The 22,096-nt window shown below is 55.6% G+C and overlaps 2 protein-coding genes across 8 annotated transcripts; both read right to left on the bottom strand.

The window, feature by feature from the left end:
• Window positions 1-124: 124 nt before the first annotated feature.
• On the bottom strand, window positions 125-13,046 carry DMPK (DM1 protein kinase). 6 transcript variants are annotated; one of them, XM_053607837.1, is made up of 15 exons: window positions 12,665-13,046; window positions 10,363-10,454; window positions 10,009-10,092; window positions 9,835-9,930; window positions 9,127-9,275; window positions 8,753-8,846; window positions 8,253-8,459; window positions 7,920-8,168; window positions 7,172-7,257; window positions 3,036-3,150; window positions 2,173-2,330; window positions 1,983-2,080; window positions 1,769-1,815; window positions 1,394-1,479; window positions 125-1,052 (listed from the first exon to the last, which is right to left on the bottom strand). In XM_053607837.1, exons 1-15 carry the CDS (start codon window positions 12,822-12,824, stop codon window positions 893-895), a joined length of 1,881 nt encoding a protein of 626 aa, XP_053463812.1. In that variant the 5' UTR covers window positions 12,825-13,046; the 3' UTR covers window positions 125-892. The 6 variants fall into 6 exon arrangements, with proteins under 6 accessions (XP_053463812.1, XP_053463813.1, XP_053463810.1 ...); XM_053607838.1 differs by having other exon boundaries at window positions 1,394-1,483; window positions 12,665-13,045; XM_053607835.1 differs by having other exon boundaries at window positions 7,905-8,168; window positions 12,665-13,043.
• A 1,329-nt stretch (window positions 13,047-14,375) lies between these two features.
• DMWD (DM1 locus, WD repeat containing) lies at window positions 14,376-21,295 on the bottom strand. Of its 2 annotated transcripts, XM_053607833.1 has the most exons (5): window positions 20,689-21,295; window positions 19,300-19,482; window positions 15,957-17,225; window positions 15,004-15,078; window positions 14,376-14,667 (listed from the first exon to the last, which is right to left on the bottom strand). In XM_053607833.1, the coding sequence occupies exons 1-5, from the start codon at window positions 21,127-21,129 to the stop codon at window positions 14,620-14,622; spliced, it is 2,016 nt and encodes a 671-aa protein (XP_053463808.1). In that variant the 5' UTR covers window positions 21,130-21,295; the 3' UTR covers window positions 14,376-14,619. The 2 variants fall into 2 exon arrangements, with proteins under 2 accessions (XP_053463808.1, XP_053463809.1); XM_053607834.1 differs by lacking the exon at window positions 15,004-15,078.
• Window positions 21,296-22,096: the final 801 nt, after the last annotated feature.

Here is a 22,096-nt window from a genome sequence, read left to right as displayed (position 1 = left end):
AGTCCTGATTCGTCAGCCTTGAGTCCCGCTAGCTCTCCGCCCGGACATTGGCCGCCTCTGCTTGCCTTCCGATTGGCTCACTAAGCAGCCCGCCCACCACGCAAACAGAGCGGACACTGAGCAGTTCCAAGCTTTGAGCAGTAGAGAGGGCCTTTTTATTTGCGAGGGTCGGGAGTGGGGTCCTAGGTGGGGAGAGACAATAAATATCGAGGAATGTCGGGGGGTCTCAGTGCATCCAAAACGTGGGTTGGGGTGTAGGGATCCTGAAGCTTGTCAGCGAGTTAGAAGACAAAACAAGATCAATAAATATCCAAACCTCTTAAGGCGGACGGAGCCTACTATGGCTCTGAGAGTAGCGCATGTGAGGAGGGAGACGCAAGAGTCCCCGAAAAAGCGGGGCTGGCCAAGGCCAAAGCTTTTCGAGAAAGAGGGCAGAGGTCGCTTCGAACGTTTGCCACGGAAATAAAACGTTCCCCGGAAAGCAGAACCGCATGCACGGGAATTTGCGTTTGACGGTGGTAGGTGGGAGTGCGTGGAGGGTGAAAAATGGATAGCCACGCTCGGCCTGCTGCCTTCTCAGGACCGCAGTTTCCTCATCCACGTCGGGGCCTCAGCCCGGTAGGAAGAAAGAAGTGGTCTGCGATCCCACCCTGCAACAGCAACAGCAGCATTCCCGGATACAATGCCCCTACGAGCCCTATTCGCCTGTCGCGGACCCGGCTCCTCTCTCCCCGGCCACCAGGGGGCGGGCCTGGATCATAGTACAGGAGCTGGGGAGATGAGCTCCGGTTCACGCTCGGAGAAGTGTGAACCCGAAAGCGGCGGGAGCGTCTTCTGTGTAGTGTCCGGGCCACCCAACCCTTCAACGAGCCTCGAGTGGAACACAGGGGTTCTAGGGTTCAGGGGGCGAAGGCGGCTCCCGGGCAGCGCCAGGCCGGGGCGAGATAGCGGGCGTAGGCCACCAACCCAGCGCAGCCCAAGGTGGCGGAACCAGCCAGAGCAGCGGCGAACAGGAGCAGGGAAAGCGCCTCCGATAGGCCAGGCCTAGGGACCTGCGGGCGAGAGGGCGGGATCAGCACCTGGCGACATGGGTCTCTGATTGGCTCCTGGGACTCACTCCGCCTGCGCCCAATGGGGGGGGTCCTCAATCATCCCTACGCCCCGCCCCCGGCCCTCAACAGCCTGCAGTTGTGGTTGGTTTGCTCGTAAGCATCAAGCTCGTAACCCGTCCGAACTCGTCATTGGTTGCTTCCTAGCGGCCTTTGTTGATTGGCTGCCTGAGCATCCTCCCCGCGATGCGCGGAGCCCGAAAGAGACGCAGCAAAGCAGGGGAGGCGAGGGGTTGGTGTAGCCAGGCGGGAGCGCGGCGGCGGGCGTGGGCAGCCGAACGTACCCTGGCAGGGAACAGCAGGTGGCGGCGGTGCATGGGGCCTGGCCCCACCAGCGGGCACTGGCCCAGAGCCACGGCCGTGGGGCCATCTAGCTGGAGAGAGAAGGGACAGGTGACCCGATCGGAGCCCAGCCCAGCCCTCGGCATGGGGCGAGAGACAGCGAGGGGAGTCAAAGCCGGGTGGGGAATCGGGGGAGATCTCGGAGGGAATCTGGTGAGACACCTTAACAGAAGGAGGTCCTGAGGCTGACTTAAGGGCTTCTGCCCCCTAGAGTCGCAAAGAGGTTGGGTGAGCCCTAAATACGGGCGGGAAGATGGGGAGAGGGGATCCGCAGAGTGGGCAGCAGGCCTGAGGCAAGGGAAAGAAAGGGGTCTTACATGGGAAGGTGGATCCGTAGCCCGGGGACTGGGGACCCCCGTGACAGCTGGAAGGAGAAGAGAGAGGCGTAGGGCGCGTGGAGGGACGGAGGAGGGCAGTGGCGTGGCGTGCCCCAGCTTGGGCCCCTCTCCCCCCAGATATCCACACCCCTACCAAACAGCCAGCCCACCTCCTCCAGGCGCCCTCGGGGAAGGAGGTGGAAGAGAGACTCGCCTTCCGCTCCTTGAGCCTGAAGCAATTCCATCTGCTCCTGCAACTGGCGGACGTGTGCCTCCAGGTCACGGTTCCGGGCCTCCGCTTCGCTCAGTTGACTGTAAGGAGGTAAAGGACGATGAGCCTGTCTTGAGTCCGGGCGAGAGGGGCTGCAAATGGTTGCCAAGACTCCCTGTGCCCTGACCCCGACCTGGCAAAGTTTTGGTTGGCGGTGCGGATGGCCTCCAGCTCACGGCTCAGGCTCTGCCGGGTAAGCACCTCCTCTTCCAGGGCCTCCTGGAGGTCCTGCAGCGTCACCTCTGCCTCAGCCTGTGCTGCTGGGACAGCCTCTGGAACTGCCACTTCAGCCTGTGTATAAGACAGGGCTTAGGGCTGCCTGTGGCTGCTGGATGATTCTGGACTTCAGCATCAGTTTCAGGCCCGGGGTCCTCTACTCCCCACCCCTGAAATTTCTGGAATCCCCATAGCTAAGGCAGTGACCCAAGTCTCCTCCTTCCCTACCTCTGCTGCCTCTGTGGGTCTCCTATCCACACAGGAACCAAGGGCTAATACTAAAACTCTAACTCAACTTGACCATGTCCCTCCACTGCTCAAAATTTCTCCAGCTCACTAGTGCCCTCAGTACAAAACCTGCTCTACCAAAGGCCTTGCTTGGTTTGTTTCCTGCCTCCCCTCCCCTTCTTATGTAACAGCTCAGCCATACTACCTTCCTGTCACTTCCAAGAACAAACTGGTGTTCCCACCTCAGGGCTTTGCCCTCCAGCTTCCCTCTATTGAGCAGTTGGTGCTTTTCTTTGTATGGCTGGCTCCTTCTTTGCTAGTGCTCAGCTCAAAGATAAACTCAGAGCTCTCCCCCACACACACCTGGGATGTGCACACACAAACTGAATGGCCTGCTATAATTTACTGCTCCTGACTTCTGTAACTTCATCTCTACAGGTTTTCTGTCTGCTTCTGTCCAGTAAGCTCCCAGAGGGCCATAGTGCATGGCAGCCTGGAAGCACTCACCTTTTTTTTACTGTTTATCTCTGACACTTTCCTTCATCAACTTACTGTTTCCTCTGGCAGGGACACTGTAGGCTCCAGACTGGGCGCTTGCACCTGTGGCTCAGGCAACTGCTCCGCCTCCAGTTCCATGGGTGTTGGGCCTGAGAGGACCTCCCTGTCCCTGGGGAAAGGAAGAGATGTGGGGAGGAAGAGAGGCTGCTATCCCTAGGTCGAGAACCAGGACTCCCTACCCTGTGGGCAAGGGGCAGCTGGCCCTGAAGACCTCATGGTTTGAGGTGGGGAGGGTAGGCAGAGTGAAGAGACAAAGTGCCAGTGTGGCTTCCAGGTCCTCCTCTGAGAAAGCCCTGTGCCTCCCATGGCCTTGGGCCCCTGGGAGCTGCTTCCTTTTCTAAACCTTCTCCAGGGACTTGGAGTCCAGACATCCATTCTAGAGTATGCTGCCTCCTCCCTTTGCAGACTCTTCTCCTTAAGGCCACAGGACAGAGAAGGGGGCCCCTCAAGACAAAACTGCCCAGCTCTGGCCACCGCCAAAGGCATAGGATCCCAATATCCAGATTATCAGCACACCCCTTTATATGCAGCTACTGGGAAGCAGACAGACCCACCCTAAGAATATGAAGAGACTGTCTCCTCCACCCCAGCAATCCTTCCTGTGGGAATATATCTCAAGGACCTGTCTATCCTGGACATGTGCCTGGAATATAACAGGCAATGAGTTAAATCCTGACCTGCCATTAGGCAGGATACTACAGTGGTTCAGAATCATGCTGTACTTCATTAATGATAAGGAGTGGTGTTTGTTATGCATCGTCCAGTAATAAAAACAGATTGGAAAATAATCTGTTCTGAGGCTGGGCACAGTGGCTCACACCTGAAATCCTAGCACTCTGGGAGGCCAGAGTGGGTTGATTTCCTGAGCTCAGGAGTTCCAGATCAGCCTGAGCAAGAGCGAGACCCCATCTCTAAAAGTAGTGGGGAATTGTGATAGGTGCCTATAGTCCTAGTTATTCGGGAGGCTGAGGCAAGAGGATCAATTGAACCCAAGAGTTTGAGGTTGCTGTGAGCTATGACACCACAGCATTCTACGAGAGTGACAAAGTGAGATTGTCACAGAAAAAAAAAAATAGACAGGTGCAGTGGCTCACGCCTGTAATCCTAGCACTGTGGGAGGCCAAGGCGGGTGAATTGCTTGAACTCAAACTCTTGAGTTTGAGACCAGCCTGAGCAAAAGTGAGACCCCCGGCTCTACTGAAAATAGAAAAACTGAGGCAAGAGGATCGCTTGAGTCCAAGAGTTGGAGGTTGCTGTGAGTTATGATGCCATGGCACTCTATCCAGGGCAACAGCTTGAGACTGTCTCACAAAAAGGTGAGGGGGTGGGGGGGGGCTCAGCACCTGTGGCTTAAGCAGCTAAGGTGCCAGCCACATACAGCTGAGCTGGTGGGTTCGAATTCACCCTGGGCCTGCCAAACAACAATGACGGCTGCAACCAAAAAATAGCTGGGCATTGTGGCAGGCACCTATAGTCCCAGCTACTTGGGAGGTGGAGGCAGGAGAATTGCTTGAGCCCAGGAGTTGGAGGTTGCTGTGAGCTGTGATGTCAAGGCACTGTACCCAGGGTGACAGCTTGAGGCTCCATCTCCAAAAAAGGGGGGTGGGGGGCGGCACCTTTAGCTCAGTGGGTAGAGCACCAGCCACATACACCTAGGCTGGCAGGTTCGAACCCAGCCCAGGCCAGCTGAACAACAATGACAACTGCAACAAAAAAAATAGCCAGGCGTTGTGGCTGGCACCTTATAGTCCCAGCTACTTGGGAGGCTGAGGCAAGAGAATAGCTTGAGCCCAAGAGTTTAAGGTTGCTGTGCGCTATAATGCCATGGCACTCTACCGAGGGTGATAAAGTGAGACTCTGTCTCAATTAAACAAAAACAAAAACCTGTTCTCCTAGTTGTTGAATATGCGTCTGGGAGCTGGGACCCCTGCTAGAAAGTGGGCTCAGGGCGGCGCCTGTGGCTCAGTCGGTAAGGCGCCGGCCCCATATTCCGAGGGTGGCGGGTTCAAACCCGGCCCCGGCTGAACTGCAACCAAAAAATAGCTGGGCGTTGTGGCGGGCGCCTGTAGTCCCAGCTACTTGGGAGGCTGAGGCAAGAGAATCGCTTAAGCCCAGGAGTTGGAGGTTGCTGTGAGCTGTGTGAGGCCACGGCACTCTACCGAGGGCCATAAAGTGAGACTCTGTCTCTACAAAAAAACAAAAAAAAAAAGAAAGTGGGCTCAGGGATCAACTGCCTTTTCCTTACCTGTTTTTTCTTTTGCTTTTGAGAAAGAGTCTCACTTTGTCACCCTCAGTAGAGCAGTAGTGGCATCATAGCTCACAGCAACCTCAAACTCTTGGGCTCAACTGATTCTCTTGCCTAGTCTCCCGAGTAGCTGGGACTACAGGCGCCCACCACAACGCCCAGCTATTTTTAGAGACAGGGTCTCGCTCTGGCTCAGGCTGGTCTCAAACCTGAGCTAAGACAATCCACACATCTCGGCCTCCCCAATGCTAGGATGGCACCATGCCCGGCCCTCTTTTTCTTTTTGACAAGAGTCTCAGAACAACGACTTGGGCTCAAGCAATTCTCTTGTCTCCCTCTTGCTCAGGCTGGTCTGGAATTCATGAGCTCGGGCAATCTGCCTGCCTCAGCTTCCCAGAGTGCTGGGATTACAGGGGTGAGCCACCTCGCCTGAACTGTTTTTTTGTTTTTTGCAGTTTTTGGCCGTGGCTGGGTTTGAACCCGCCATCTTTGGCATATGGGGCTGGCACCCTACTCCTTTGAGCCATAGGCACTGTCCGCCTGTTTGGTTTTATAGAGACAAGGTCTCACTGTATTGCCCAGGCCTGGAATGCAGTGAGGCCAACACGGCACACTTTAATCCTGAACTCCTGGGTTCAAGTGATCCTCCCACCTCAGCCTCCCAAGCAGCTAGGACTACAGACTAACTTTATTTTTTATTTTTTTAGAGACCGAGTTTCACTTTGTCGCACTCAGTAGAGTGCCGTGGCGTCACACCTTACAGCAACCTCCAGCTCTTGGGCTTAAGCAATTCTCTTGCCTCAGCCTCCCAAGTAGCTGGGATTACTGGTGCCTGCCACAACGCCTGGCTATTTTTCTGTTGTACTTTGGCCGGGGCTGGGTTCAAACCTGCCACCCTTGGTATATGGGGCTGGTGCCTACTCACTGAGCCACAGGTGCCACCCTAACTTTTTATTTATTTTATTTTATTTAACTTTTTATTTTTTGAGACAGAGTCTCACTGTGTTGCCCTGGGTAGAGAGTGCCATGGCATCATAGCTCACAGCAACCTCAAACTTCTGGGCTCAAGTGATCCTCTTGCCTCAGCCTCCCGAGTAGCTGAAAGTGCCAGGCACGTACAGGCATGTGCCACAATGCCTGGCTAATTTTTCTGTTTTTTTTTGACAAGGTTTCTCCTCTTCTTCAGGCTAGTCTCGAACTCCTGGCCTCATGTGATCCTCTGCCTCAGCCTCCCAAAGTGCTGGGATTTTATTTTTATTTTTTGTAGAGACAGAGTCTTACCTTGTCGCCCTTGGTAGAGTGCCGTGGCATCACACAGCTCACAGCAATCTCCAATCCTGGGCTTAGGCGAGTCTCTTGCCTCAGCCTCCCGAGAAGCTGGGACTACAGGCGCCTGCCACAACACCCGGCTATTTTTTGGTTGCAGTTTGGCCAGGGCCGCATTTGAATCTGCCACCCTCGGTATATGGGGCTGACGCCCTGCCCACTGAGCCACAGGCCCACCCTATATAATTAACATTTTTAAGACCATATTGTTACATGACTAGTTCAATGAGTTTGTTCATTTAAAATTGATTGTAAAATCCTATACTTCTTACTGCCTGAGACTGAGGCCTCATGGTTCTGTGTACTAGGAATATAAAAGTCAACAGCTACAAGATTCTGAAAGGTCAAGTCTGTGGTTCTGAGTTTTACAATTGAATCTAAAATTTTACAGGTCTGAAATGTTTAAGATTTTACAACTGTGGGCTCCTAGGGAGTTCTTGGTCCCCAAACAGTAAAGTCTCAAGACTGATCCTACAAAGCTACTGTCCAAGAAGGAGCTGAAACACAGAAGCCCAAATAGCCTCTGGGGTCTTTGGTGGCCTTTCAGGGTGGAGCTTACCTGAGGGCCATGCAGGAGTAGGAGTAGCCCACAAAAGGCAGATGGACCCCCAGCGGCACGCCTTCCTGCATGTCTGACAGTGTCTCCTACACAAAAGACCCATGGATGTGACCAACAGTTGTCAGGCTGGCCTCTCACCCCTTTCTAGTCTTGGCTTATATGTTGCCCCCAAACCAACCCCAACTCAGGATTTATTTAAAGTGGCCCTCCATCACTTCTTGTATCCTTTGCCTCCCTCGGGGCATTTGCCACACTACATGAAAATATATACCTCCCTAGACTACAAGTGGATGAGGGTAGGGACCAGGGCTGATTTGGAATGTCCAGAAGGTCATCCAGAGCTGAGCAAGCACTCCAGGGCAGCATATTAGGCCGTGGAGAGAGAGATGGCCTAAGGAAGGAAAAGTCCTCCCCACCTCACCTTACCTCATCTTCTAGGTCTCAGCTTAGACACTCCCCTCCAGGAAGCCTTCCAGGACCTTCCATGCTGGGTCAGGACCCCTGTACCCTGAATGCTCCCATTTCAGCTCTAATCACTCAGGGGTTTCATTACTGGGGACTGGTTTGTGCCCCCCCAGACTAGAAGTCTAGATCATGCACTGGGTTGCACAGAGCAAGTGCTCTAGGGAATGAATGATTCAGGACTCCAGGAAGTAGGTACTGTCATTATTCCAACTTTATGGAGGGGGAATGGGGAGGTCCCCTCAGCCAAGCAGGGGCTGCAGATACCTACCCCACCCCCGCTCACCATGGCAGTGAGCCCATCCTCTACCACATCAAAATTGCATGTGTCAGTGGCACCCTGGAAATCTGGAGTAAAGGGGGGAGCACTGTCATGGAGGCCATCCCAGTCGAGGCCAAAGAAGAAAGGATGCTTCTGGAAATCGCTTGCTCCATTCCGACCCAGCCTTGTCTCTGGGGGACACAGCAGCCGCTGGATGAGGTCTCGAGCTTCCTCAGGAATCCCTGTGTCCACCAGTGGCAGAGACAGGTGCTCCTGCTCAGAGGGAAATGGAAAGAGGGGGATGTGAGCCTGGGAGCAAGTACAGAGAGTTCAGGGGCTTCTTGGGGCTGTGCTCACCTTGTAGTGGACAATCTTGCTATAAGTCTCAGCAGTGGAGTCTGCGTAGAATGGTGTCTGCCCATAGAACATTTCGTAGGCAAACACACCAAGTGCCCACCAGTCACATTCTGGCCCATAGCTGCCTGGCCCAGGACCGCCACCCACAGCCTGCAGGATCTCAGGGGACAAGTAGTCTGGGGTGCCCACAGCCACCAGCGACCGAACCTGTGCCAACAGGGCCAGAGTTGGGCTTGAGCCTAAATTCTGGGTTCTGGCCCAACCCTGCCCACGAGCTCAGGCCCCTTCCAATTATGTGACAAATGCTGATGCCCTCCCTCTGCCTGGTCTAAACCTGCTCCACACCATGCATACTTAGGCCTATTCGCTTCCTTTCCACTCCACATCCGGTTCCCTCCTGCCCTAGCACTGCCCATGTGCCCGGGCCTGCTCCCACACTGAACTTCCCTGCCCCCTCATGGGCGCTCTGAGTTGTTCCTGTAGCAGTCGCACCCGCTCACCGTTCCATCTGCCCGCAGCTTGAGGCAGGAGCCAAAGTCAGCCAAGCGAATGTGGCCACAGCGGTCCAACAAGATGTTGTCTGGTTTGATGTCCCTGTGCTCAGGGAAGGAATGAAGGATTAAGTGAGCCTCCCTCCCTTCATCCTGCAAGGTTCTGACGCCTCCACTGCCAGCAACGTTTCGGGCCTCTACCTCCCCAGGTTTTGCTTTTTGAGGTTTCTACAGTTCTGGGCCTCACTCCCAACTCCCGTCCTCAGTGGGCTCCAATCAAGGAGGTTCCTCTCTAAGGCTTGCTCTCTCTGAGCTCCAAATACCAGGAGACAAGCTTTGCTATCCCCCTCCTGGCCCCGCCCCTCAGGCCCGGCCCCACCCACCTGTGCACATAGCCCAGTCGGTGCACGGAGTCTACAGCCATGACTGCCTCAGCCAGGTAGAAGCGCGCCATTTCCGCTGGGATCCGCTCCCCAAACTTGCTCAGCAGTGTTAGCAGGTCCCCACCCACGTAGTACTCCATGACCAGGTACTGCAGGGGGCGTGTCATGAGTGGTCGGTAGTCCTGGGACAAAGACTCCCAAAGGCACCCTATCCTTGGGCGGAGACCTCGCGGCCCCAGCCCTAAGAGACCCCAGAGATACCCCAGGCCAAATGGGAGACCAACCCACTCACTGCCACGAACTCCCCCCGACCCCTACCTCTCCTAGGATGTCACAGGACAGATTCACTCTCTCTGAGATATTCAGGGGAAAATATAGATCTCAGGTAACTCCCCGTCCAGTTAGTGCCTAAGACAGAACTCCTGGAGAGCTACCCCATTCCAGGTAAGGGACTCCCGCAACAGATGCATCTTATACTAGAGTCCCCCAGACGAAGCCCAGGCAAAGATCTGTAAGGGACATTAATAATCTCCCTTCCCAGGTAAAGTGGCCTGGCTTCTACCTGAGACAAACTCCTAGCACACACACAGACTGCTCCTAGGCATTTTGGGACAGCTCCCCCAATCCCAGCGCTTCCTCTCCCCTCCAGTGGCTAACTGACAGCCTGGGCATCCATCTCTGTTCCCAGCTACCTGGCCTGGAACTCACCAGGTAGTTCTCATCCTGGAAGGCGAAGTGCAGCTGTGTGATCCAGCGCCGGTCGCCATTCACCAACACATCCCTCTCTTCACGGAAGCATGACACCTGGAGGGTACCCTAGGAGCTGCAGCAGGTGAAAGGGGCAGACCCTCCAGGACCCCCCACCACAAGCCCCATCCCCACCTCGCCTCTCTTCAGCATGTCCCACTTGTTCATGATCTTCATGGCGTACACCTGGCCCGTCTGCTTCATCTTCACCACTGCTACCTGATGGCCAAAACAAGATGACAGGGATGGAGGTGGCCAGAAAAAGAGCTCCAGACCAGACTCCACCCCTAGTTCCACCCAGTTGTGGCACCACACCCCAAGACAGCACCCGCCCACTGGTCCCGAGCCCCGCCCTCAACCCAGCTCTAAGTTCTAAGGTTCAGTCATTCATCAATTTCTTAGGCCCCGCCCTGAACCTCTATGTCCCGCCCATCACCAGTAAGTCCCCACTCCTGCCAGGCAGCGTTCCCACTGCTATGCAGGGCTCACCTCGCTGAACGCTCCACGTCCTATCACTTTCAGAATCTCGAAGTCATCCCTCTGCAGTCGGACCTCCTTAAGCTTCCCCACGACAGGCTCCGCTGGGGGTGGGGAGGCAGATCTCAGGGTCGATGGGACCGACTAAAGACCCAGGGTGAAGTCCCATCCTCTGTCCCTCAGTCTCCCCTCTCTCCACCTGTTTCACCTTAGGACTGTCTCCCATGGACATCCCCAAATACACTGTGAGGTCTGGAGGACCCAAAAGTGCCCTCCCATAGGTAAGGTGCCTGGGAGCCCCTTTTGGGGACAGGGCATTGGGCCAGGTGGCTCCAGTGGCAAGTGGGATGGAGGGAGTGAGCTAACAAATGTCTGGAGAAGGAGTGATGCTGAAGAGCCGGGAGAAGGAAATAAGACTGTTCTTAGACCTCTCTGGGCTTCAGGTCCTCTATCCTAACTCCAGGTGATGGTGGAGGTGCCAGGCCCAGGCCCCACCCTGAGGTTCTCATTTATTATGTCCGGGGTTATACCCCAGAACATGCAGTTGTAACCAGTACCTCCAGATTCACATGCAGGGGTTCTTGGACCACACTTTAGGAAACCCTAGATTTGGGGCTGGGAGGAGACAAAGCCAGCGTGGGCACCCATCCTGGATTCATATACTCCCAACAAGGAGGACTTTAACGCTACCCCTTATTTACAGATGGCCATCAGAAAGGTTAAGGTCCTACAGCATTAATTAGGGCAGTTTGGGAAGGGGACGGGCCAGGGTGGAGGCCAGAAACTAATGCACTGTGGGGAGAGGTAGGCCTGAGCTCCTACTGGGTGAAAGAAGTAGAAGAACGGAGAGAGGGATGAGTGTGAGCAGAAAAGAGAGGAGACAGAGGGATTTACAAAGGAGAGAGGCCCCAGCACATTCTGGGGGGCTCAGAGAGAGTGGGCCAGCCGAGAAGAACCAGCCAGGGCTAAGGACGGGGGAGGGAGGAGAATGCCAAGACATTGAGCCCTTTTAAGGCAGCGGGAACCCAGGCCCCCTCCCCCGCCCCAGAGGCTTGGCAGGGGAGGGGCGCAGGATGCAGCTCAAGCCACAAAAGGAGTGCTCCTCACAGGACAGCCAGACCCCTACCCAACCCCAGGTCTCAGCTTACCCTACCAGCCCAACTTCATCTGTGCACCAGGGTGGCTAGGAAAATCATAAAGGCTAGGGGCAGTAGGGAAAGGTTCTTGGGGAGGCTGAGTGGCCTGGCCCTTGGCCTCCACCTTCCCATCCGTGAAATGGAGGGAGGGATAAGAGCAGGGCCTGGGTCAGAAGAGATGGACACTTGCAAGACAAGAAAGAGCCCCAGAAGGTGGACAAGAAGACCAAGAGCAAACCACTGAGGGCCAGGCATGGTGGGGGGCCAGAGTGGCGGGGTTAGGGTTGACAAGAATGTAAGCCTGAGTCCTGGGCTGAGGATGCATGGGGAGCAGACAAGGCAGGAAGCTGAAGTTGAAGCACCTTCCCTCTGGACCTGTCCCAGGGGCCTGGAAAGACCTGGTAGGAAGGGACTTTGTGGGACAACTAGAAGGTTGGAGGTCCCGAACCAAGAGAACTAAAAAACATAGGGAACCAGAGGGGAATGGCAGGCTGATCCATGCAGGCTAGTAGGGACCAAGACCTTGGGAATGAGACATAGGACCTACTGAGAAAAGAGGCACCCAGAGGAACCCGAAGTTGTTCCTCCTCAATCCAGGGTGTGGAAAGAGGGTGCCAGTGGCCTATCTGCAGAGCTGGTCATCCCTCAGGGCCTGTGTGAGTCACTGAGCCCTCCCAGTGCCTGGGCACCTGTTGGGGCAGCTGGAGAGGCTGGCGCCAAACACCTGCCCATTGGCCGCACCCCTGGCAGTTGCTACATGCTGTCCCTCCCGGCCTGCTCTGTGTAGTAGGAAACCAGGGATGAGGACCACAGGGCCCATATGGGGGGATTAGGGAGGGGGGGGCTAAGAGACGGAGCTCCTGGCATGTCCCTAGGCCTAGACTGAGGGAAGAAGCGCAGGAGGCCATGGGAGACTGTATCCAGCCTAGCCTATTAACTCCTGAGCTATGGTTCCAAGTCATGGCTGTTTTGGCCTCTGCTGACCTTCCTCTGCCCTCAGGATGGCACAGGGTAGGGGCACGTTGCCCCAGGACCCAAGTCCAAGCTGTGGGCCCCAGAATGGGAGGACCTCCATACAGTCCCTCCTGCCCGGCAATGGCCAGCCCCTGCACCCAGACCCACCTCCTGCCTCTGCTTCCTGCCCCAGGCAGGGGGAGCCCATGCAGGCAGCCACTCACCCCACTGCAAGAAGTCGGCCACATACTTGTTCTGGGCCAAGTCGGAGGCACCCAGCTCCTGGTGGACGCCCAGGAGAAGGTCGAGTAGGGGCTCCAGTCCCAGGAAGCCGGGGTCCAGCACCAGTTGCTGGAGCTGCCTCAGCCGCACCTCGGCTGACATGTTGGTCAGGCAGCACCATGGCCCTCTCCCCGGGCCAGGGGCTCGAAGTCCTCCCGTCACGGGGCCTGGCAGCCCCTGCCCAAGCCCCAGAACCCTGGCCGCATGCCTGTCCCTGGCTGTCCTGTGGGCCTCTCTGGCCACTTCTCTCTGCAGTGGAGGCCTCCTCCTCTCTCCCCACCCCTTGGTCCAACCTCCCTCCCACCTCCCAGCCTTAACCCCTCACAAGCCAGCCCCCACCTCTTTCCAGGGCTAGACTGGGTGTTAGAATAGAGAATCTCATCCCTCAAGATGCCCGCCCCCCACCCCATAAAATGGCAGGGCATAGAAGAAAGCCACAGGTGTGAGATTCCAAGACAAGCTGCCCCCATTGCCTAGATGGGCCAATGGATCAGGGTGATCCAGTCCATACCACCCCCACCACCTTGTTCTAAGCTCTAGAGCTGGGGTGGGGAAAGGGCTGAAAACTGGAAGGGGGGGCAGAAGGCAGGGCAATTTCTCAGTGACTCAGCGATGGATTCCGACTTTGGGACAGTTAAATTTAGCCCTCAGGCCCTGTTTTACACAGACTCTTTTTTTGGCAGGAGGTAGGGAAGGGAGGGTAAGGAGATCAGGAGGGGACACCTATAGGAGCCAGAACCAGGGGTGACCCGCTGCCCAAAGCCCGGGGGAGGCAAGTGTGGGGCAGGCCCTCACCAGGCAAGAGACCCTAAAATAGCTCCTTGGCCTCTGGCTGGGCAGCCACATTCCTGCTCAGGCTGGGATTAAAAACAGAAACATTTGGGGGAAGGGGGGGGTGGAGAGTGGAGCAGGAAGACACCACTCCCCATGGCTCCTAAGAATCAACCAGGAAGGATTTTAGCTTTTCTTTCGAGATTGAACAGTTCTCCCAGGTGGGAATCATGGCCTCCACTCGCTCTGGGTCCCTGGGCCTTAACTGGGGCAGGCCTGAGGAAAAGACTGGGCACCCCCCTGCCCCTGGTAGGCCTCTGGAGTAGTGGATTTGGAGAGTTTCTGACACTTTGAAATATGCCCGCTGAGGACTCCGAAGGGGGGCCTGGCTGCCCTCTGAGACACGGGGACAGTGATGCTCCTCTCCTTCCTAAGGGCCTGCTGCCCACCTCTTCCATTCCCTCCCTTCCCCGGCTTCAACTTTTCCTGCTCTTAAAAGGGAGCAGGAGGGCCAGCTGGGGAAGGCAGGCCTGCCCTCTTTCTTTGGTTAAAGTGGACTGATTCTAGGACAACAGCAAAGCATACACGTCCTCTATGCCACATCCAAAGAGAATAGAGTGCTGTGAAAACAGGGAAGTTTAGTATAAATAAGACGTCCTGGGGACAGGGAAAGCCCTGAGGGGCTTCCATAACTTAACAATCTTCAAAAGCAGACAATAGCAAGGGAGGGTGGGATGGGGGCCAGGCATGGGGTGGGCCACCCTCTGCCCCACCCTCTCAACTGAGGGCACACACCAGAGCTGGGCTCTTATGGGTGGAGAGTTTCCCCTTCAGGAGTGACTAGTCAACATGCTGGGGACAGGGATGAGGGTAACACTGATGTTTCAGAGGAAGGGGTCATTATACTTGGCAGTGGGTGGGGACAAGGCTGAGGCCACAAGGGCCACCACATCCCCCCAGTATATGGGCAAGTCTGGGGGACCCCCCAAAATTTGTGCAGGGTGGGGGACCGAAGCAGTCCATCAGTCATGGTTAGTCTTGTTAATATGCTGATCCTTGAGGTCGATGGGGAGGTTATGGCTAGGAGTCTGGGGACATGGGGTGGGGAACCCCGTCATCCTGGCCTTCACACCACTGTGCCACTTGGGGAGTTGCCTGGTTGGGAGGAGATGCCCTGGGGAAGACGAAAGGGAGAGACAGGATGGATTAGAGACCAGCTGGGGTTTCTGCCAGTGCCATGGGGAGGGGGCCTCCCAGAGTCCCCAAGGCTACTGCCACCCTGGCCTTATCCCTCAGTCCAACCCAGACTCCCCAGAGGCTGCTGCTCTAGGCTGGGGAACTTGCATCTCAGCTGGCTTTTCTGTCCTGCCAATTGGCACGTTTATACAACAAAGTCCTCGGCAGACTCTGGGCAGATGAGGGGACGGAGTTGGAGAAACTGGGGTCCCCTTCTGACCTCTGGGGGAGGGGGATCCTGAGATGCTGAGGAAGAACTCAGGGGCAGTCCTACCTCTACCACTGACTTGCTGGGTGACCTGGGCCAACTTCCTTCCCCTGTCTGGGTCTCGGTCTCCTCGTCTGTGAACTAGGGAGATAGAGGGGTCTCTTTCAGGACTCACCAACACTCCCCAAATCCCAACACACTTGCTGCTGAGGCTCTGACACTGTGCTCTTAAGTTCTAGGGATTCAGACCACTAAGATTCCAAAATTGAGGATCTCAGGAACAAAGCTGTAGCCCTCACATCTGACATCCTGGGCGTCAGAGCCCACCCCAGAAGACTGAGACATCTGAGATAAGCTTCAAACTTAGAAGGTGCCAGGCCTGTACTTTGCCTACTGTGACATTCTGAACCTCACAGCCACCCGAGAAGGCAGGCACATCCACCCACTGCCCCTCTTAAAGGCTCTCTGTTCTAAGTGGTGATAAATGGGAGATCAGAGAGGGACGGTGACTTGCTCTGGGTCACAAAGGGAGTGGGATGGAACCCAGGTCTCAGATTGCCAGCCCAGCCCATGGCGTGGACGCTAAGGGGCCCACCCAGACCCAGGCTGGAAGCCACACCCATAAGCTCAAGCTAGAGTTGCCACTAGGGTTTTGGCCTGAAGTACTCAAAAAAGTTTTACCATTTAAGAAAGAGATTTTCCATTTGGTAGATTCTACTTCAAGTCACAAGTGCTAAAAGACTTGGTCGTGCTGGGCCTGCTGCCTGCCCCTCAGATTGCAGGCCTTGGGTACCACCACTGGCAACTGTCCCTTACACCTGTCCCTCTCTCTACTCACAGCCACCCATTACTCTAAGATCTGAGAAGTCTCATTCTAGGACGCTAAGATTTCCATAGGCCGCCACCATCCAACAGGCAGAGGCTATAATAGTGACAAAAGCCTCTCTCTACCAACACCTTGCCTCCTCCTACCAAGGGTCCCATCAGGCCCCCTGGCAAGCCGATGTGGGGCAACTCACCGCCTTGCCCGGCCGGGCCCAGGTACAGATAAGCCCCTCCTGGCAGGCGGTGATGATGCAGTCCTCCAGAAACAGGAGAACTGTCAGTCGCTCCTGGGCAATCTTCTTGCACACAAGAGGCTCTAGCAGTGGCACCTCGTGGATGCGTGGGCACAGTGCAGTGCCCAGCACCTTAGTGGGGTCCAGGCGACTGCGGGGGGTGGGGCCACTGGGCTTGTCCCCACTGCCACCACCCCCACTGCCACCCCGACTGATGTTGCCCAGGCTGTGGTAGCGTTTGTGCTCCTTCTCAGCCCCCCGGTCCCGGCGCTCCTGCAGCGTGAGCGTGGCAAAGCGGCCGATGCTGAACGGTGTACCTGGTTCTGCGGCCCCACCAGGGCCACCAGCCTTGCCACCGCCTGCTGGGTGTGGGAGGCTATTAGAGCGGGATAGTGATCGGGGCAGGGGGCCCGGGCCAGGTTCACCACCCCTGGAGCTGCTGGCCGCTGGCGGCGTGGTGCCAGGTGTGCCAGGGAGGGTGCGAGTGCGGGCAAGGGGCGGGTGAGGGTGCAGCACATCTTCAGTGAGGTCCCACAGGCAGAACTGCGTGTCCTGGCCTGCTGAGCCGAAGCGGTAGGTGATGGAGCCAGTCTTGGGCAGTGGGGAGAGCGGGACGCCCCCACCCGAGCCAGTGCCCACAGCCTCCGGCTCATCTTCCTCGCCACTGCGTTCCCCATCACCATTAGCTGTTGGCGCTGCCTCCTCTGCTCGTGTTGTATAGGGGTCAAAGGCCACGGCGTTGACCCAAGACTTGTGGCCATGGCCCCGGGCCACCACACGACCTTCAGTGAAGGACCACACAGTGACCAGGTCATCTTCACCACCTGTCACCACGTAGCGGCCATCAGGGCTCCAGCACACACAGAGCAGACCCCCAAAGTAGCTCTTCATGAGCCCACGCAGGAGCATGGAGTCGAAATGGAAGACACGCAGGCAGCCGTCCTGGCTGACGCAGGCCAGGTGCCGGCCATCAGGAGAGAAGGCAAACTCATTGAGGGGCCCCTCACCAACTGCCCACTTGGCCAGTGGGTTGCGAGGAGCCTTGCTCTTGGCAGCATAGACAGAGAAGCCCTCGCCTTGCTTCAGCAGGCTGTACTGGGGTGGGGCTGAGGCGCAGGGGTGGCTGACGTTGTACAGGTACAGGTGACCACTGGCATGTGACGCCAAGAACAGGCTCTCCGACTCAGGCAGCCACTTCAGGTACGTCACCTTAGTCTTGTCAATCAACCGCTGTTAAGGGAGACAAGCTGGGGTTGGGAGAAGGCAATAAGCCGTGGGCAGCCTCCTCTGCAACCCAGCTCCCTCAAGAGGCCTTCGGACATGCCCCTGTTTAACCAGTGGGTGCCAAGCCAGGCCTGCGTCCTCCTCAGACAGAAGCTTCCAGACTGAGGGAGACAGACAGATACTAGGTCATGGAAGCACAGGGGAACAAGAGCTGCCTACAAGGTGGCCAAGGGAGTCCCAAGGAGCCTTGATGTCCCATCTTTGGTGAGAGAACAGTCCTGCTTGCCATAGAACTGTTCTCTATCTGTCTAACCCTTCTCCTATCTTTACATGTCAGGCTTAAGGCAAAAAGTTTATTCATTGTCCTATAAAGCAGTGCACACAGGAGGTACCTTAAAGATATTTTTCTGGACAAATGAATGGAAACTTCATTCTGTCAAGTGCTTGTATCAAAATCCTAGGTACCTCTGTCCCTCTTTTCCTCACAACTAATATTTGATCCCTTCAACATATCCTGTAGGTGCAACCTTCAAAATACATTCAGAACCTGACCTCTTCTTACCACCCTACTCCAGCCACCCCCTTCTCAGGTACCATCAAGCCTGCAATGCCACCGAACTGGCCTTCAGGCCTCCCCTACCCAGGGCCTCTTTATACTCTGCAGTTGCCAGAGAGATGCTGGTACATGTCAGCCAGCACCTGGCACTGTCCTGCTCCGAACATGGTACAGCCTCTCACCCAGGGTTCCAGAGATTATGGCCCTAACACTCTCAGGCAGCCATTACATATCATGAACTTCTCCTCCTGGGACCCAAGTTGCCTCCCATTCTTTGGAAAATTGAGCAAATAATCACTTGCAGCATTTCTGCCTTTTATGGGTCAGGTGTACCCTGGTTGAGAAAGGCTCCTCCACAGGCTTCCCATCTAAGAGTAAAAGGTAAAGTCTTTTCCATGGGTTTCTAGACTCTGCGTGGGCCAGCCCCTCCATTATTTCATGGAAATCATCTACTATCCTCTCTCCCCCAGTCACTGCTCTAGCCACTCGGCCTTTTTGCTGTCCTGCTTCAGGGTGTTCGTACTACATGTCCCCTCTGTTCGTACTACTGTCCTTCCCCAGGTAACTTTTCCCACCTCTTCCGGGTCTTTATTTCATTACCACGCCTTGGTAAGTGAGGCCTTTCCTGACCACTATATTGAACTCACCAAGTCTCCTCAGCCCCTTTCCCTGCTGCACTTTTCTCCAGGGGCCTTAATACCTGCTGGCACACAGTATACATGATAACTGTCTGTCTCCCCAACTAGAATGAAAGCTCCACAATGGCAGGGCCTTCTGTCTGTTCAATCCCCTGAGATGCGATATCCCTAGGGCTTGGAACAGTGCCTGGCACAGGATGGATGCTCAATCACTATTTTATAAATGGACAAGCTAATGAATTTTTAATCCATTCACGGTCAACTCACTTTCTTCAGCTACTCACTCATTCTGAGAATATTTATGGAACACCTCTTCTGGATCAGAGAAAACTAGATAAGAGGATAAAAGCAATACCTGAAGGCAGATAAGGTCATTTGCTGGCATTTCCTCATGTGCCAAGTTAGCCCAGGACTAAGCAATCTCCATGTATTATTTTACAACAGCATTCCTATGAGATAGGGATGAGAATCCCAATTTGCAGAGGAGGAAAAGCAAGGCTTAGAGAACAGTCACCATCCCAAAGTCACTGACACAGTGAGTAAATAGTGCAGCAGGGATTTGAATCCAAAGCCCACAGAGCCCAGGATTTGAAAAGCAAGGGCATCAAGTAAGTCCTAATCAGGTACTAACCTCAGTTCTCTAATCTGCAAAATGGGCATCACAACCCCTTACCCACTGGTTGATGAAAGCTCAAGGAGTAGTGTTTAGAACAGAGCTCACACAGCAAGAGCAGCTGTCATTATTAGCTGCTCTTATCCCATTCCCCATCCCTCACTCATCCTGCCCTCTCAGGCCTATGTAGCTCCCCTGGCAGCTGCAGCCTAATGACAAATATTGCATCAGGGATGGGAGGGAGCAGTTCTGGGCTCTGGGGGCAGCAATCACCTCCTCATTGAATAACTTGCTGGTGTCCTTCTTGATGAGATCCAGGTACTGCACCTGACCAGCTGAGAAGCCCACCAGCAAGGAGATGGTCTCTGTGGCAGCAGTGAACTGGTTGAAATCATGGCAGGTGGGCTGAGTGCCTTTGTAGATCCGCTTGTCAATTGGCTTGTTGAGGTCAATGGACTTGAGTAGTGGGAGAAAAAAAGTTAATGATGTATACTACTGAGAGGAAGGAAGAGGGTGTTGAGGTTGGAGGAAACCACTAAGAGGAAGCAGGGTTAAATCTCTGTGGGAAGTGGGTAGGTGGATGGGTGGGTGGAGAGAGAGGAGGCAACCACAGACAGGAAAGGGTTCCATGGCAGACAAAACAGGTGGAAAAGACTGTAAGGACCCCACCCCTCCAGAGACCATAGTGCCACCCCAGAGTTGGACCTCCAACCCTGACTTCGGGGTAACCCTTGCCCATAGCATCATGATCTGGGGTCCTCACAGTCCCTGAGCTTCTTGATTCCTTTCCAGTCCCACCCTCATAACCTCAGCAACTCCTTTGAGATTTAGTACTAAAATATCCCAAGACCCCAACTCCTTGGGGTCACCCAAATTCCCCAGGGCTATAAAGCCCAAAACATCCCAGGATATCCCTCACTTTGGAGTTCCTAAACCTCAGGACCCTTACCACAGTTCAGGGACCCATCAGACCTCAGGATGCCCCACATTTTAGTACATTCATCACTTTTCAGCTCTTAGGATCTTCATCACTCTGGGGATCACATGCCCCTCTGGAACATACATCACCTCAGGAGGATCCATCACACCTGAGGATTTCTCCTACCCCAGCCTCTCATCCCCTTCAGATCACCCATCAACTTAGGGATTTCCATTTCCTCCAGGACTCTCATTATCTCCAGACCTCTATTTTCTTCTAAGATCCCATTTAGCCTGGATCCCTATTATCTCTAAGGCCTCCACCGCTTCCAGAATTTCCCTTATGTCTGGGCTGTCCCATCTCAAGACCCCTCCTATACCACCATACCGAAACACTTCTGGGTTCTCTATCACCTCTGAGCCTGCATCAGCTCAGGATTCCCCATCACCTGCAGAAAGCTTGCCACCGCAGAACCTGGGGGTGCCACATCATTTCAGATGCCCCATCACATCCAGAACACTCTCCATCCCACCTACGCCTAACGGGGAGAGAGGAGGATTTTCCCATCACCTCCAGGACGCCCAGCACCCGAAGACCTGCCATCGCCTTTCCTGCATTACCTCCAAGAATCCTGTCCCCCTGGAGATGTCCATCACATCAAGGATGCCTATTTCAGGACCCCAAGTCAATTTGGGGAACCTCATCCTCTCAGAACCCAGGGCCCCAGGATGCAGGCTGCTCACCCGTTGGCTCCCGCGGCGACAGCAGCCGGGGTAGAAATAGAGCTCGCGGCCCAAGTTGAAGCAGACCCTGTCTCCCCCGGCGCCCAGCCCCGCGGGCGTGGCGGGCGGCTCCCCGGCCCCGGCACTGTCAGGCTCCCCAAGGCGCACGAGGCTGAGGCGCACGGCTGGCAGCGCGGGCCCGGGTCCAGGGCCTGAGGGCAACGGGGATGAGGCGGGGCCCGCAGCGCCTGGGCCGGAGGCGGAGGCAGGGCCGGGCGGGGGCTGCGGCGGCTGGGGAGGCGCCGGGGTCTGGGCAGAAGCCGGACCCGACCTGCGAGCAGCGCAGTCGCCGGGGAGCAGCTTGTAAAAGCCCTCGCGGGTGCGGAACTGCGACTTGATCTCCGCGCAGTCCCCCATGGCGGCGCCGGGGCCCGCGCCGCCCTCCGCGCCGCCCGCCGCCATATTGGGCGCCCCACGGGCCCCGCCGCCCGCCGCCAGGCCCCCTGACGGAAGCCACGGACTTGCACCGGAAAAGGTAGGGTTGTTGCCCAGGCGACGCCTCTTCGATTGGCACCCCGGATCAGAGGCCGGACGAACCCCTGCGGTCGCTCGGGTAACGGTTCTGGGGCTGAGGGAGGGGCGAAAAAGTGGGCGCGGCCTTCGTGTCCGGGACCGACTTGTGGTTGGCTTCGGGGGCGGGGCCCTCAGCGGAAAGGGGCGTGTCCCGTGAGAAACTTCAAGTCCCTAGCAACCGTGCCCTGGGAACGGTTTGCCTAGCAACGGAGGGACCCGCAAGAGAAGGCCTCAGCCATAGTCTAGCTTTCCCATGACGTCACAGCTGACCCAAGGTGACCCTGGTGTCTCCTATGACTCCCAACATAACACCCTGCTGACCCCCAGTGTTTCCTACCGACATCTTAAAATTCCCAATTGACCACAGCAACCACTCCTCCCCACCCTTGACGATCCCCCAAATCCCTGCTGACCCCAATGTCTCCACAAAACTCCAAGGACTTCATGTGACCAACAACTGATTAACACTATCGCCCAACTCCTCCATATTTTCCACCAACATCCAATACATATCTCCATGACTTTACTATCTTCAACAACTTCACTTTCTTCAAAACCTACCTCTGCTTCCAAAATTTCACTGATCCCCATAATTCTTCCAATGTTCCAATGATCCGCTAGTAATCCAAAGTCTTACCCTGACCCCAACATCAGCCCCACCAATGGCCAGGGCTCCACACTTCTGCTACAGCCACCTTGCCCCCATCCCAGAATCCTCTAGACTCACTTATTCAATGGCCTCCCGGATTTCTCACTGGAATGCCCCAGAAGAATTTCACACTCAACAAATTCTGTAATGAACTTGAAATCTTACACCAAATCCTGCTTCTCTCCAGGGTCCTGGTCTTAGGACTAG

Source organism: Nycticebus coucang, chromosome 10 (assembly GCF_027406575.1).
Source record: "Nycticebus coucang isolate mNycCou1 chromosome 10, mNycCou1.pri, whole genome shotgun sequence".
In the NCBI taxonomy this organism is placed as follows: Eukaryota; Metazoa; Chordata; class Mammalia; order Primates; family Lorisidae; genus Nycticebus; species Nycticebus coucang.
This window is presented reverse-complemented; position numbering and strand designations above follow the sequence as displayed.

Coding starts and splice junctions, on each gene's coding strand:
- DMWD (XM_053607833.1), bottom strand. CDS start 21,129: ATGGCGGCGGGCGGCGCGGAGGGCGGCGCGGGCCCCGGCGCCGCCATG. Junction 17,226..19,299: donor GCAAGTTATTCAATGAGGAG/GTGATTGCTGCC, acceptor CTCCCTTAACAG/CGGTTGATTGACAAGACTAA. Junction 15,079..15,956: donor GGGCCCGGCCGGGCAAGGCG/GTGAGTTGCCCC, acceptor CTATCTCCCTAG/TTCACAGACGAGGAGACCGA.
- DMPK (XM_053607835.1), bottom strand. CDS start 12,824: ATGTCAGCCGAGGTGCGGCTGAGGCAGCTCCAGCAACTGGTGCTGGAC. Junction 9,931..10,008: donor ACATGCTGAAGAGAGGCGAG/GTGGGGATGGGG, acceptor GGTACCCTCCAG/GTGTCATGCTTCCGTGAAGA. Junction 1,816..1,982: donor TCAGGCTCAAGGAGCGGAAG/GCGAGTCTCTCT, acceptor TTCTCCTTCCAG/CTGTCACGGGGGTCCCCAGT.